This window comes from Acartia tonsa, chromosome 15 (genome assembly GCF_053477335.1).
Source record: "Acartia tonsa isolate MP-2025a chromosome 15, ASM5347733v1, whole genome shotgun sequence".
Classification (NCBI taxonomy): domain Eukaryota; kingdom Metazoa; phylum Arthropoda; class Copepoda; order Calanoida; family Acartiidae; genus Acartia; species Acartia tonsa.
Window position 1 is genome coordinate 17,053,775 of NC_137274.1, and position 12,591 is coordinate 17,066,365.

The 12,591-nt window shown below is 29.6% G+C and overlaps 1 protein-coding gene across 2 annotated transcripts in view; it reads right to left on the reverse strand.

Moving 5' to 3' along the window:
- The window catches only part of LOC145307342 (uncharacterized), a 44,871-nt gene continuing 32,280 nt past the window's right edge, over positions 1-12,591 (reverse strand). Inside the window, exons 11-20 of one of the 2 annotated variants that reach the window (XM_080149722.1) lie at positions 12,287-12,385; positions 11,052-11,153; positions 10,380-10,478; positions 9,403-9,501; positions 9,131-9,229; positions 7,212-7,310; positions 6,957-7,055; positions 6,168-6,254; positions 2,687-2,737; positions 1-2,340 (exon numbers count right to left, since the gene is read on the reverse strand). In XM_080149722.1, the coding sequence (XP_080005848.1) occupies positions 2,709-2,737; positions 6,168-6,254; positions 6,957-7,055; positions 7,212-7,310; positions 9,131-9,229; positions 9,403-9,501; positions 10,380-10,478; positions 11,052-11,153; positions 12,287-12,385 (812 nt within the window). In that variant the 3' untranslated portion in view covers positions 1-2,340; positions 2,687-2,708. The remainder of the gene's footprint in view (positions 2,341-2,686; positions 2,738-6,167; positions 6,255-6,956; positions 7,056-7,211; positions 7,311-9,130; positions 9,230-9,402; positions 9,502-10,379; positions 10,479-11,051; positions 11,154-12,286; positions 12,386-12,591) is intronic. The other variant, XM_080149723.1, reaches the window with a different exon arrangement.

Here is a 12,591-nt window from a genome sequence, read left to right on the forward strand (position 1 = left end):
CAAAGTAGACAGATCCTTAGTGATCTATTCATGGTTACCCGGGCAGAACTGATTAGGATTTAGGTTGTTTTATTGTTATAGTAATTTGAATTGTGTTTTATATTTTGTTTTTTATTTTATGACTATGTTTAATTTTTATGCCCAAATAAATATGTTTATGTTTATGTTTAACATCTAAAAATGGTTATAGCGCATTATGCTCAAATAATCAACCTTTTGCAAGAATGGCTGCTAAACACTTCAAAGTTGAGATATAGAGCTAAAAATGTATACAGATACTATTAGGGACATGTACTAGAACATATCAAAGTTTGAAGGTCATATCTCAACCAAGGAGGGAGTACTGGCCCCCCAAAGTCGACTACAGAAAATCCATTTTTTAAAGAAAAATGCGCTAAAACCAGTTTTGAAATTTAGAATTTACTGTACTTTTTAAATAAAAACTGAAATATTTTTTTGTTGTTCTATTAATTGCCTTAAAAAACAAAGAAAATAAGCCATTAATCATTAAATTCTGATAACTATAAGTGGGGTAAAATTGCTTTCAAAAAAGTTCTCATAAAAAAAACACACTTTATAATTATAATGTTAATATTTTATCAATAAGTAGCAAAGCAGTAAAAAGTTAACACCGTATTCTAGTAGATTTTTGAAGGTAAATTTATGACTGAATATAAAAAATCCTACAATAAAACAGGAAATCGCAGTTAATCTGTTGTTGGCTATATATTAATTTAACAATTATGGCTATATTATTCACACCCTAGTTATATAGTTTCTATTCTTCATATAATATTATATATTTCTAGTATGGTTTTTTTTGTCAAATTTTTGTTGGAAATTAAAGTATGATATGTATACATAAAGTCAAATGAATTTGTATAAAGCCATGCTAGACATTATTTTTCATCATGGTTTAGAACCTGTTTGTATTCAGTGGAATTGAATTGGATTCTAAGCCATGATGGAAAAAGTTTACAAACATTATATACAGGGTGTTTCAAGAGAAATGTCTTTTTTAAAATCTTAATTATGCATAGAAAATAAAACAATTATATAAAACGCTTTACATATTTGGAAAATATATTGTGGGACATTTACGTTTCAAGTTTTTAAAAATGATTATTTCAACAAATTATGTCCTAAAAACCGGTTTTTCCAAAGGCCTTTTTTTCCAAAGATTTATGGATTTACAGGTTGTGCAAAAATGTGAACATTTTTAAAATTCAAATTGCGCGGCTTGTGGTAATAGTAGAAAAACGTTATGCATACCGTTAGAATTTTCATAAGCTCTAGTTTTTTGATATATAAGAACAATTTCTGTTCTATGAATAGTATAGGAGCTAAGTGGTAAACTGTCCCAACTTACTCAAAACTTTTCAACCTTTTTCTCACATTCGTTTCCTCACAGTGTCAAAAGTTTAAAAAACCTGTTTTGACATTTTTCTTGGGACACCCTGTAATTTATGATTTTTGTGATTTTAAAGACAAATTCTATATTGTACCCATCTGGGGGATTAATTTGATATATAAAACATGTATGTAAGTTGAAAATTAATGTAAAAATTTTAAACTTGAAAATCATGAAAAAATGCCTTTTTTTCATTGTGAAAACACCACAGTGAGAAAATGCGCAAAAAATCGGACTTTAAATGGATTAAAAAGGTTAAAAATTACCCAGCCCTTAGTTTTATGACCAAATGAAGGGGACTGGAAGTTTTTATCAAAATCTGAGACCTCATGCAGAGAAATGTTTTTTTCGTAAATAATGTGCCCCATATCATCATACACAATATAGGTTAATATAGATAATAGCAATAAAATGTAGTTGGAAAAAGTTTCTAAAAAAATTAGCCTTGTGACATCATGAAAATGAGTGATAATCCATCTCTTTTTTAAGGATTTTCTTTCCCACTTCTCCTCTTATCTCCCTCATTTTCATGATGTCACATGGCTAATTTTTGAGACACTTTACCCAGCTACAATAGAATAAGACAATGTATAATGAATAACCACACCTTACCTAATATAATCAAGAAATAATAGCCAATAATCTTTTAAATCTTCAAATAAAGAATCCAATCCATAAATGAAATAGCCCAAAATTAATTTTTAAGATATTCGATAATCTATTAAATTTTTTATCCATCTGACTTATCATAAAAATTCATTCTACCTTATCAGTTTTAAACAATTTTGCTTTCACAAAAAAAACTGAAAATTTTATAAAACAATATAGGGATAACATAGAATTAGTAATATGTAATGTCAAATCTTCTTTTCTTTCAAACATTGAAGATACTGAGAAGGACCTTTCAAGAATCAGTCAGCTGATTAGTCCTAAAAGCAAATTGAAAGAGTAAGAAACTTAACATCTAAGTTCAAACCTGCCCCCCCCCCCCCCTTCTTTCAGGAATAGGATCAAACAGCAATTAGAAATCTCATTATATAAAGTAGTGAGGAGTTTTGTCTGTAGCCCAAGATTTCAAAAACATCTGAACTGATTTAATTCTCCATTTTAGGAGAGCATCAGATAGGCCCCAGTTTTAGGCTATTATTTTTTAGATTATAGTTTTAAGATTGTTTTAGCCTATTTTCTCCTATTGATCTAAATAACTTAAACTTGCTTGACATAAATTGATATATTAGCTAACAGCTACATTTGTGTTTTTAATAATTATCATACCTGCATATTCTTGTAAATAGTTTTACTCAATCTCACTTCCTCTTTTACCTCCTGTAATAATATGATATTTTTATTTTTTATATCTTAAGGGATAAGACAATGGAACTTAGATTTATGTAAATCTTTAATTATGTAAAAAAAAACAGACCAAAAACTGTCTAAAACGCAAAGATGTATTTAAAGGAAGCCTGCAAGAAATACACCAATCTAAATGTTGAAATGTAGATATGAAAAAGAAATTTTTTAAAAATAAGAAAACATAATATGTTGTATCATGTTACACATTTTCCTTTAATCTGTTACTAATACAAATGGGGGTTGGGGGGAAGTAAACGCTAGGGTGGGTCGATTTTGGACGTTTTTTTTCTGAGGCCAAAGCGGGGATCTGCAAATGATTTGTATGAGTATAATACACCTCTGGATGATTTAAAATTTATCCTAAGTCTTAAAACCGCTGACGACCAGACATTGAATTGTATAGCTATTTGTAAATGGGAGTCAATTTTTTTTTAATCAGAACTATGGCTTCATGGTGCTCCCAGGAAAGGCATTGAGGAGTAGAATCAGGAACTTTTGACCGTTTCAAAAAATCTCGTTTCTAGCCTGAGAAAATCTAAAAACCTCTACAAATTAGACAATTCTCAATAAACCTTAAAAAATTGTGTTTTTTTTGTGATTTCTAAGGCTAGGAACGAGATATTTTGAAACGGACAAAAGTTCCTGATTCAGCTCCTCAAGGCCTTTCCAGGGAGCACCATGAAGCCATAGTTCTAATTAAAAAAAAATTTAATGTCGTCTTTGAACACACCCCACCCGAAGACGTGTTAGGTAAGAAAAAACCCCCCGCAGAAACGGTTTACATAGGATGTACTGGGACCTCATGGTGGTTTCAGAACATGCTTTCCCTAAATTGAGTTAGTAGCTTCCCATAGTAGAAAATTTTAAAATTACTTTTGGTGATCAATTTTTACTTTTATTTTTAGACTACCTTCACCTAACCTGCTTTATTGTCTTATTTTGTCTTTTTTTTTTATCATGCAAATTCGCTCACATTACAGTTGAAATGACAGATATTGGAGCTTTCTAAAAAGGTCTCTAACATTTTTCTAGCTGAAATACTTTTTGATATATCTTATTTTAAAGTTTTGTTGTAAAATCTTCTTTTACACAGCAAAAAGTTGAAATATAATATTAGTTATTTTAGAGAAAATTACAAGTATCTTCATCTAAATCTCTCTAATATTGCTCCAAATTGACCAAATTGGACAGTTAAGGTGCCTAAAACCATCTACATTCAATGGAAAATCCAAATACATACTTTTTGAGACTGTATAAGCCAACAGGAGCATACTGAAGTGATTTTTAATAATGCTAAAGGAAAAAATATTTCCTGTTTTCTTTAAATAAATTGAAATATAATCGACTTTAGCAAGGATTTTAAGGTAAGTTATGGTGTATAAAGTTGTCACTTTGTAATTAGAAAGCCAATAAAACACAATCATCTGATATTTCGAACAAATAGAAACATATCGTAAGAAAAATAGACATAATCATAGAAAATAAACCAAAAATTGGTTAGAATTTTAAGCATTTCCAAGCAGTTTACAAATGTAATCTACTAATTCTAGTAATTTTTTCTAAGAATAGTTTATTGGCCTTTTAAATTTCTTATAACCTTATGAAACAAAATAACTTTTTGACACCTTTACAAAGAAAACATAGTAATTAAAAGACTTTCATAAATGATCTCATATATGATAAAAGACACAATTTATTCTTAGGCCACATTTTTTTTTGTTAATGTACACTATTAGGTACTTTAAACTAGTACTGTGATTTGTAAAATCATAAATCATAATTAATTAGGAGTTTCTATTAACTTAAAACACCTTTTACATTATTAAAAATGACTTAAAAGTGATTTATAATTAAAATTAAATTACATTTGTTTTTTTGATATTACATTTTAGCGTTCTCCAGTTGACTTATAAAGTCTCAAAAAGTGTGGATTTGGATTGTCCATTGAATGTAGATAGTTTTAGGCACCTTAACTGTCCAATTTGGTCAATTTGGAGCAATATTAGAGAAATTTAAATGAAGATACTTGTAATTTACTCTAAAATAACTAATTTTATATTTCAACATTTTGCTGTGTAAAAGATGATTTTCAGCAATACTTTGAAATAAGATATCTCAAAAAGTATTTGAGCTAGAAAAATGTTAGAGACCTTTTTAGAAAGCTCCAATATCTGTTATTTCAACTGTAATGTGAGCGAATTTGCATGATAAAAGTGAAAGGCAAAATAAGACAATAAAGCAGGTTAGGTGATAGTAGTCTAGAATTAAAAGTAAAATTTGATCACCAAAAGTAATTTTAAAATTTTCTACTATGGGAAGCTACTAACTCAATTTAGGGAAAGCATGTTCTGAAACCACCATGAGGTCCCAGTACATCCTGTGTGAACCGTTTTGGCGGGGGGTTTTTTCTAACATAACACGACTTCGGGTGAGGTGTGTGAATATTAATAAGTAATGAAATATATTTTTTAGTGGTCGCGTTCTAAAACTCAATTTTTTAAAATTCTTTTTCGGTCAGAAATGTTTTTAAGGTTAATTTTATCTGTTGCATATCCCCTCTTTGTCTAATTCCTATATGAACCCACCCTAGTAAACACACCCCTTACACTCATTAAAACCATTTAATAGTTAAAATCTTCCCAGAACCTAAGAAAAGCTACACTGTAAAGAAGAACCATATCAGTCCAGAAGTTAGATCCTTCAGTACACAAAGACTGACAGACAGACACAGATAACTTTTATATATGGATAAAAAAATCCATATTTATTAGGGTGGGTCGATTTTGGACATTTTTTTTTGAGGCCAAAGCGGGGATCTGCACTCAATTTATATAGATATAATACACCTCTGGATGATTTAAAATTTATCCTAAGTCTTAAAACCGCTGATGACCAGACATTCAATTGTATAGCTATTTGTAAATGGGAGTCAAAAATTTATTGAATCAGAACTATGGCTTCATTGTGCTCCCTGGAAATGCCATGAGGAGTCAGGAACTTTTGTCCGTTTCAAAAAATCTCGTTCCTAGCCTTAGAAAATCTAAAAAACCTCTACAAATTGGACAATTCTCAATAAACCTTAAAAAATGTTGTTTTTTTAGTGATTTCTAAGGCTAGGAACGAGATATTTTGAAACGGGCAAAAGTTCCTGATTCAGCTCCTCAAGGCCTTTCCAGGGAGCTCCATGAAGCCATAGTTCTGATTCAAATTTTTTTGAATGTCATCTTTGCATACTAATAAGTAATAAATTATATTTTTAAGTGGTCATGTTCTAAAACTCAATTTTTTAAAATTCTTTTTCGGTCAGAAATGTTTTTAAGGTTAATTTTATCTGTTGCATATCCCCTCTTTGTCTAATTCCGATATGAACCCACCCTAATATTTATGTAATTACTCTCCTTACCATTTTCTCTAAGTATTTCTGCTATTTCAGCTCTCATCTCTTCATTGATTAAATCATCATCTAGGACTTTATCTAGAGCTGTTTCTCCTAGGAATATGATTGATTATTAAATACTCATTAAAGGCCTCTTAGGGAAACTTGAGATAAAATGGAGGGTGAGAGTTGAACAACCACTTTCCTTATAGCTTTAAAAAAAAAGTAAAAAACAATTTTTCTGTGAGGGGATACAAACAGAATTATTATCTTTTAAATAGAATTGATTAAGACCTAATTATGAGATCATTGTTTTGACAACGTAACATTAAATGCAGACAGCTTCCAATCAGTTTGCAGCACAGTTTTGATGCACACATCAATCAAACCAAAATTGAAAGGCCTGTAAAAAAATGATAAGAATTGTGTTACATCCAAAAAGCATGCTCTTTTTCTGAGTGCTGCGCACTTTCTTTGTATTTGCGGTAACTAATGATTTCAGATATATTCTATTTTAGATATTCTAATTATGATTATATTTTACTGTGATTAGAGACAATGATGCTTTTTAAGTTTAGAAATTTAGATTCAGATATATATTATACAGACTCATAGAGTGTATCATTTACTTTTCTGCATCACAACTCAGATTTTGGTAATACTCTGTCTGTTTGGTGGTTCTTACCTCAAAGAGGGCAGAAAAATTATTAAATAGTTTAGAGTAGCTAGCGATATAGATACTCAGATAGATTATTTATGTTGGCTAAAAAGTATAATATGTTGATTTATAATAAGATGTGTATTTAATTAACTAACCATCATTATCCTTTGCATTGATATCAGCTCCGTTTTCTAATAAAATCTTCACAACATCAGTTTTTCCATGACTTGCTGCCCTCATAAGACTGGTCGTTCCTAGATATAAATATATATTTATTATATATTTAATATTGTGATTTATAGTAAGATAGATAGATATGTACATATATAAGAAAGATAGACAGATAGGATATATTAAGATATTATAAATATGATAGAATTATTGTATATTAGTAATAATATGTAACTAACCACCATTTTCCTTTGCATTGATATCAGCTCCGGTTTCTAATAATATCTTCACAACATCAGCACTTCCATACCTTGCTGCCTTCATAAGACTGGTCTGTCCTAGTTATAAATATATTAGATTTATTATATATTCAAGTAGTTAAAGTAAGCCTGCAAGAAATACCACGCTTTAACTGCTGAAAGACTGCCACAAGTAGACCAAATACCCCAAATTTGAAGCCTTCAGCTTCTATAACAAAAAAGTTCTAGGCATTTTAAAATGACATTTTATGTACAATGAAAATTTTGAAAGAATTGCAATGCTCATGTTGAAATCTTTGAAATTAAACTACATGGCCTAGAAACAAAATTATAAGCTTATTTTTGTCATACATTTAGGTTTCCAGTAACTAATTATATTTTTAGAATAGAAATACCCATTTTTATAGTCAAAATCATTAAAAAAATTAGGTTTAACTTGCATTGTACCAAGTGTACTGTAGCCAATCAGAAGGCTGAATCAGCTTAACAACCAATCACAGCTGAGCTTGTATTTGATTCCCCCTTTGTTTCTGCTATGATTTTCATTTAAAAATGCAATTTCAATCGAATTTTTTTCATAGATTTTGACCATGAAATGTGGTGTTTTTATTGTAAAAATGTAATCAGTTTCCGGCAATCTAAGTTTCTGACAAAGATAAGGTTATAATTTTGTGTCTAGGCGACGTAATTTAATATTGTTTTTTCTTTTATGAGCATTGAAAATTTCGTTGTACATAAAATGCTATTTTGAAATGCCTAGAACTTTTTTGTTATTGAAGCTGAAGACTTTAAATTTGGGGTATTGGGTCTACTTGTGTCAGTCTTTCAGCAGTTAAAGCGTGGTATTTCTTGCAGGCGTCCTTTAAGATGATTCAGAATAATTGAGAATGAACTGTATTTTCCAATTTTCTGATACAACCAAAAGGATTAAACAAAAAAAATTATAGGTTCTTGTTCTCTGTAAAAAAAAAATATTTAAGTTAGAAAAGGTGTTTTGTAATATCTCTTAAAAACATGGCACATCTTAGAGCATTAAGATTTCAAAAAGTGTGTTTGATAACTTTTTCCTCTGATATTTGTATTTTTTAAGTTGATTTATTTCTAGTAAAAAATTTCTGCCATTCTAAAAAGATGACCAAACATATTTTTATTTATTAAAGTTTTTATTCAAGGATTATATTTAACATCTTAAAGATGCAATTTATTAAATAAAACTATTACAGTATAAATCAGATTATCTGATAATGACCGGATTTAGTCTACAAAATCTCAGCCCCCTTTTGACTAATTATGCTTATATTATATAATCCATCAAACTGAAAATGCATCACAATGAAAAAAAGACAAATTGCAGTTTCTTAAAAATGCTTTTGTGTGGAGCTAAAAAGCATTTCACCTTTAAAACTCATAAAAGTACTTTTCTTAGACTTTTTTTCTAAATTAATATTGAAATTTTAAGATTTTTTATACAAAACAGTAGAGTTATCTTAATTTTTCTTGCACAACATTTTTCACATCAAGCATTTTTTAAAACTATGTACCTATCTCAGAGGCAACATTTTTAGAGATAATGAAAAATAACTTTTACAAATTTGATGTACTTTTTTACAGAGAACAAAGACATATAATTATTTTTTCTGTATTCCTTCTGGTTGTTTCTGATAATTGGAAAACTCAATTTATTTAGAATCACTCTGTATGTAAGTAATTTATAGAAAGATAGATTTATTTGTAGATATATTGAGATAAATAGAAAAAGGATAATCACATTACACACAGAGCTTATACATTTTAGTTTATAAGTTTGTATAATAGATAGATTATAGACAGATAGTAGGAAGGATGTATTAATATATTTTACAGAAATGTAATAAAAAAAATAATATTATGTAACTAACCCTCATTATCCTTTGAATGGATATCAGCTCCATTTTCTAATAAAATCTTCACAATATCAATCTTTCCATACGCTGCTGCCCTCATAAGACTCGTCCATCCTAGAAATAAATATTTTAGATTTATCACATATTTTGTATTGTGATTTACATTAAGATAAATAGATATTTATAGATAATAGATAGATAGAAATATAGACAGATAGAAGAAAGGACATATTAGATATTTTATATATGATAAAAATATTGAATTATAACAATATTATGTAACTAACCATCATTGTTCTTTGCATTGATTTCAGCACCGTTTTCCAATAATATCTTTACAACATCAGTCCTTCCATACCCTGCTGCATACATAAGACTGGTCCATCCTAGATATAAGTATATTAGATTTATTACATATCAAGTAGTTTAGAGTAGAGTTATAAATACACAGGGATATATTATAGTTTATTAGTTTGTATAATGGATAGATAGTAGGTAGGGTCGATTATGGACATTTTTTATTTGAGACCAAAGCAGGAATCAGCACATCTGTAGATGAGATAGACTTATGAAACTTGCTGGAGATACTGTTAGACACCTATTGATGACACTAGAAAAGATTTGAGGTTTCCATCTCAACTGGCTTGGCCGTAGTACATTGGCAAAGTGAATCGTGGTTGATTTTAAGATGTCAAAAATGTCAAAAATCTTGAAAATTTTTCGGTTCTTGACTGTAGGAACCCATATGGAACCTTGAAACTCGTTTTAGACTATGTGTTGCGCTGATAACCCTGGCTTAATCTTCATGCCATCTTTAAAAAGGTATAAAACGTTGTTCTAGCTCAACTGTGGACCAAATGAGAGCCACTGTGTCAAAGGGTAGATTGAAAGATAGGTTAATTTTTTATCCTGCGGTTACTCACGTCCCTTAGGAGATGTGGAATCTCAGCAGCCCCGATCTTAATTCAATGAACTTTCGGCCTTGAGCGCCATTAAAGCCTTCACCAATAGACATGCCCATTCCACAAAGACCTCCTTCATTGCCACTATCAAAGAGAACTTTGTCAGCTTGGTTAGTGGAGGTGATTTAGGCTGGGGGCAATTTCATTGAATAATCTAACAGTCATATACCTAGTTTGCTTCTCAGTTTTTAAAGTTTAATAAAATCTTTAAAATTGACGATTTTATGTTCATTTGTTTAAAAATAAGAAAAAGTCCCACCCTGTATAATACATATTATAAAAATATATTTATAATAACTAACCCTCATTATCCTTTGCACTGATATCAGCTTTGTTTTCTAATAAAATCTTCACAACATCAATTTTACCAAACTCTGCTGCCCACATAAGAATGCTCTTTCCTAGATATAAATATATTAGATTAATTATAAATCAAGTAGTTTAGAGTAGAGTAATAGATACACAGACAGATAATATATGTTATATAGAAATATAAAGTGTGAGTTATAGAAAGATAAATAGTTAAAAATATATAAAGGATATATAAGATGTTATACATATCTATAATACAAAGTAGTACAATGTCTGTCTGGTCTGTCTGTCCGTCTGTCTGTCTGAAGCTGAAGATCTCAGTAACAATTGAACCGATTGGGCTCTACTCTTCAGGGAATATACCTGGAATGGTTTTACCCTATTTTCTATGGGGGTGGGACACCCCTAACCCCTCCCAAAAAATGGAAAAATAATCAACCCCAATATAAAAAATTCTTTTTAAACTAAAATCAAAAAAGGGGTGTTTGACTACCCAACCCAATAAAAAAAAATTCCCTGCCCCCCCAAATTTTTTTCCTCTTTTTAAATCTAAATAACACAAAAATAGGTTGATTAAACCTCTTGAGGCAAAGCCCCTACAGGCTAAAGGCGAAGCCGGTAGTTATAGAAATATAGTATAATAATAATACTATTTAACTAACCATAATAATTATCCTTTGCATTGATATCAGGTATGTTTTCTAATAATATCTTCACAACATCAGCACTTCCACTCCCTGCTCCATAAATAAGACTGGTCTGTCCTAAATACAAATTTATTAAATTTATTATATGTCAAATAGTTTAGTGTAGAGTTAAAGGAACCATGGAAGAAATATACCCTTTTAACTGCTGAAAGACTGCCACGAGTAGACCCAATACCCAAAATTTGAAGCCTTCAGCTTCAATAACAAAAAAGTTTTGCTTCCAGACAACGTAATTTAATATTGAAATTTCCATCATTAGCAATGAAAATTGTTCAAAACTTTCATTGTACTAAAATAATCATTTTGAAATGTCTGTAACTTTTTTGTTATTGAAGCTAGAGGCTTCAAATTTTGGGTATTGGATCTACTCATGGCAGGCTTTCGGCAGTTAAAGTGGGGTATTACTTGCAGGGTTCCTTTAAAGATACACAGAGAGTTAATGTATGTTACATACAAATATAAAGTAAGATTTATAATAAGATGTATAGATAAAAGATAGATAAATATATATAGGATATACAGTGTGTTTTTTTTTATGAGAACTTTTTTGAAAGCAATTTTACCCCACTTATAGTTATCAGAATTTAATGATTAATGGCTTATTTTCTTCGTTTTTTAAGGGAAATTATAAAACAACAAAAAAAATTACAGTTTTTGTTGAAAAAGTACAGTAAAGTTGAAAATTAAAAACTTAGGTGTCAACATCTAAAAATGGTTTTAGCGCATTTTTCTTATGCTCAAATAATCAACCTTTTGCAAGAATGGCTGCTAAACACTTCAAAGTTGAGATATAGAGCTAAAAATGTATACAGATACTATTAGGGACATGTACTAGAACATATCAAAGTTTGAAGGTCATATCTCAACCAGGGAGGGAATACTGGCCCCCCAAAGTCGACTACAGAAAATCCATTTTTTTAAGAAAAATGCGCTAAAACCATTTTTATATGTTGACACCTAAGTTTTTAATTTTCAACTTTACTGTACTTTTTCAACAAAAACTGTAATTTTTTTTTGTTGTTTCATAATTTCCCTTAAAAAACGAAGAAAATAAGCCATTAATCATTAAATTCTGATAACTATAAGTGGGGTAAAATTGCTTTCAAAAAAGTTCTCATAAAAAAAAACACACTGTAAAAGATGTTATACATATTATAAAAATAAAGTATAACATATATAATGTAACTAACCCCAATTATTCTTTGCATTGATATCAGCTCCATTTTCTAATAACAGCTTCACAACATCAGTACTTCCATTCCCTGCTGCATACATAAGACTGGTTGCTCCTAAATATTAATGTATTAGATTTATTATATATCATGTAGTCTAGAGTAGACTTATAGATGCACAGAAAGATAATATATGTTAGTTAGTAAGTACAAAATTGTGATTTATAATAAAAAATATGTATGTACATTTTATAATACAAAGTAGAATGATGTCTGTCCGTCTGACTTCGCCCCTAGCCTCTAGGGAAGTCAATAGAAATAGA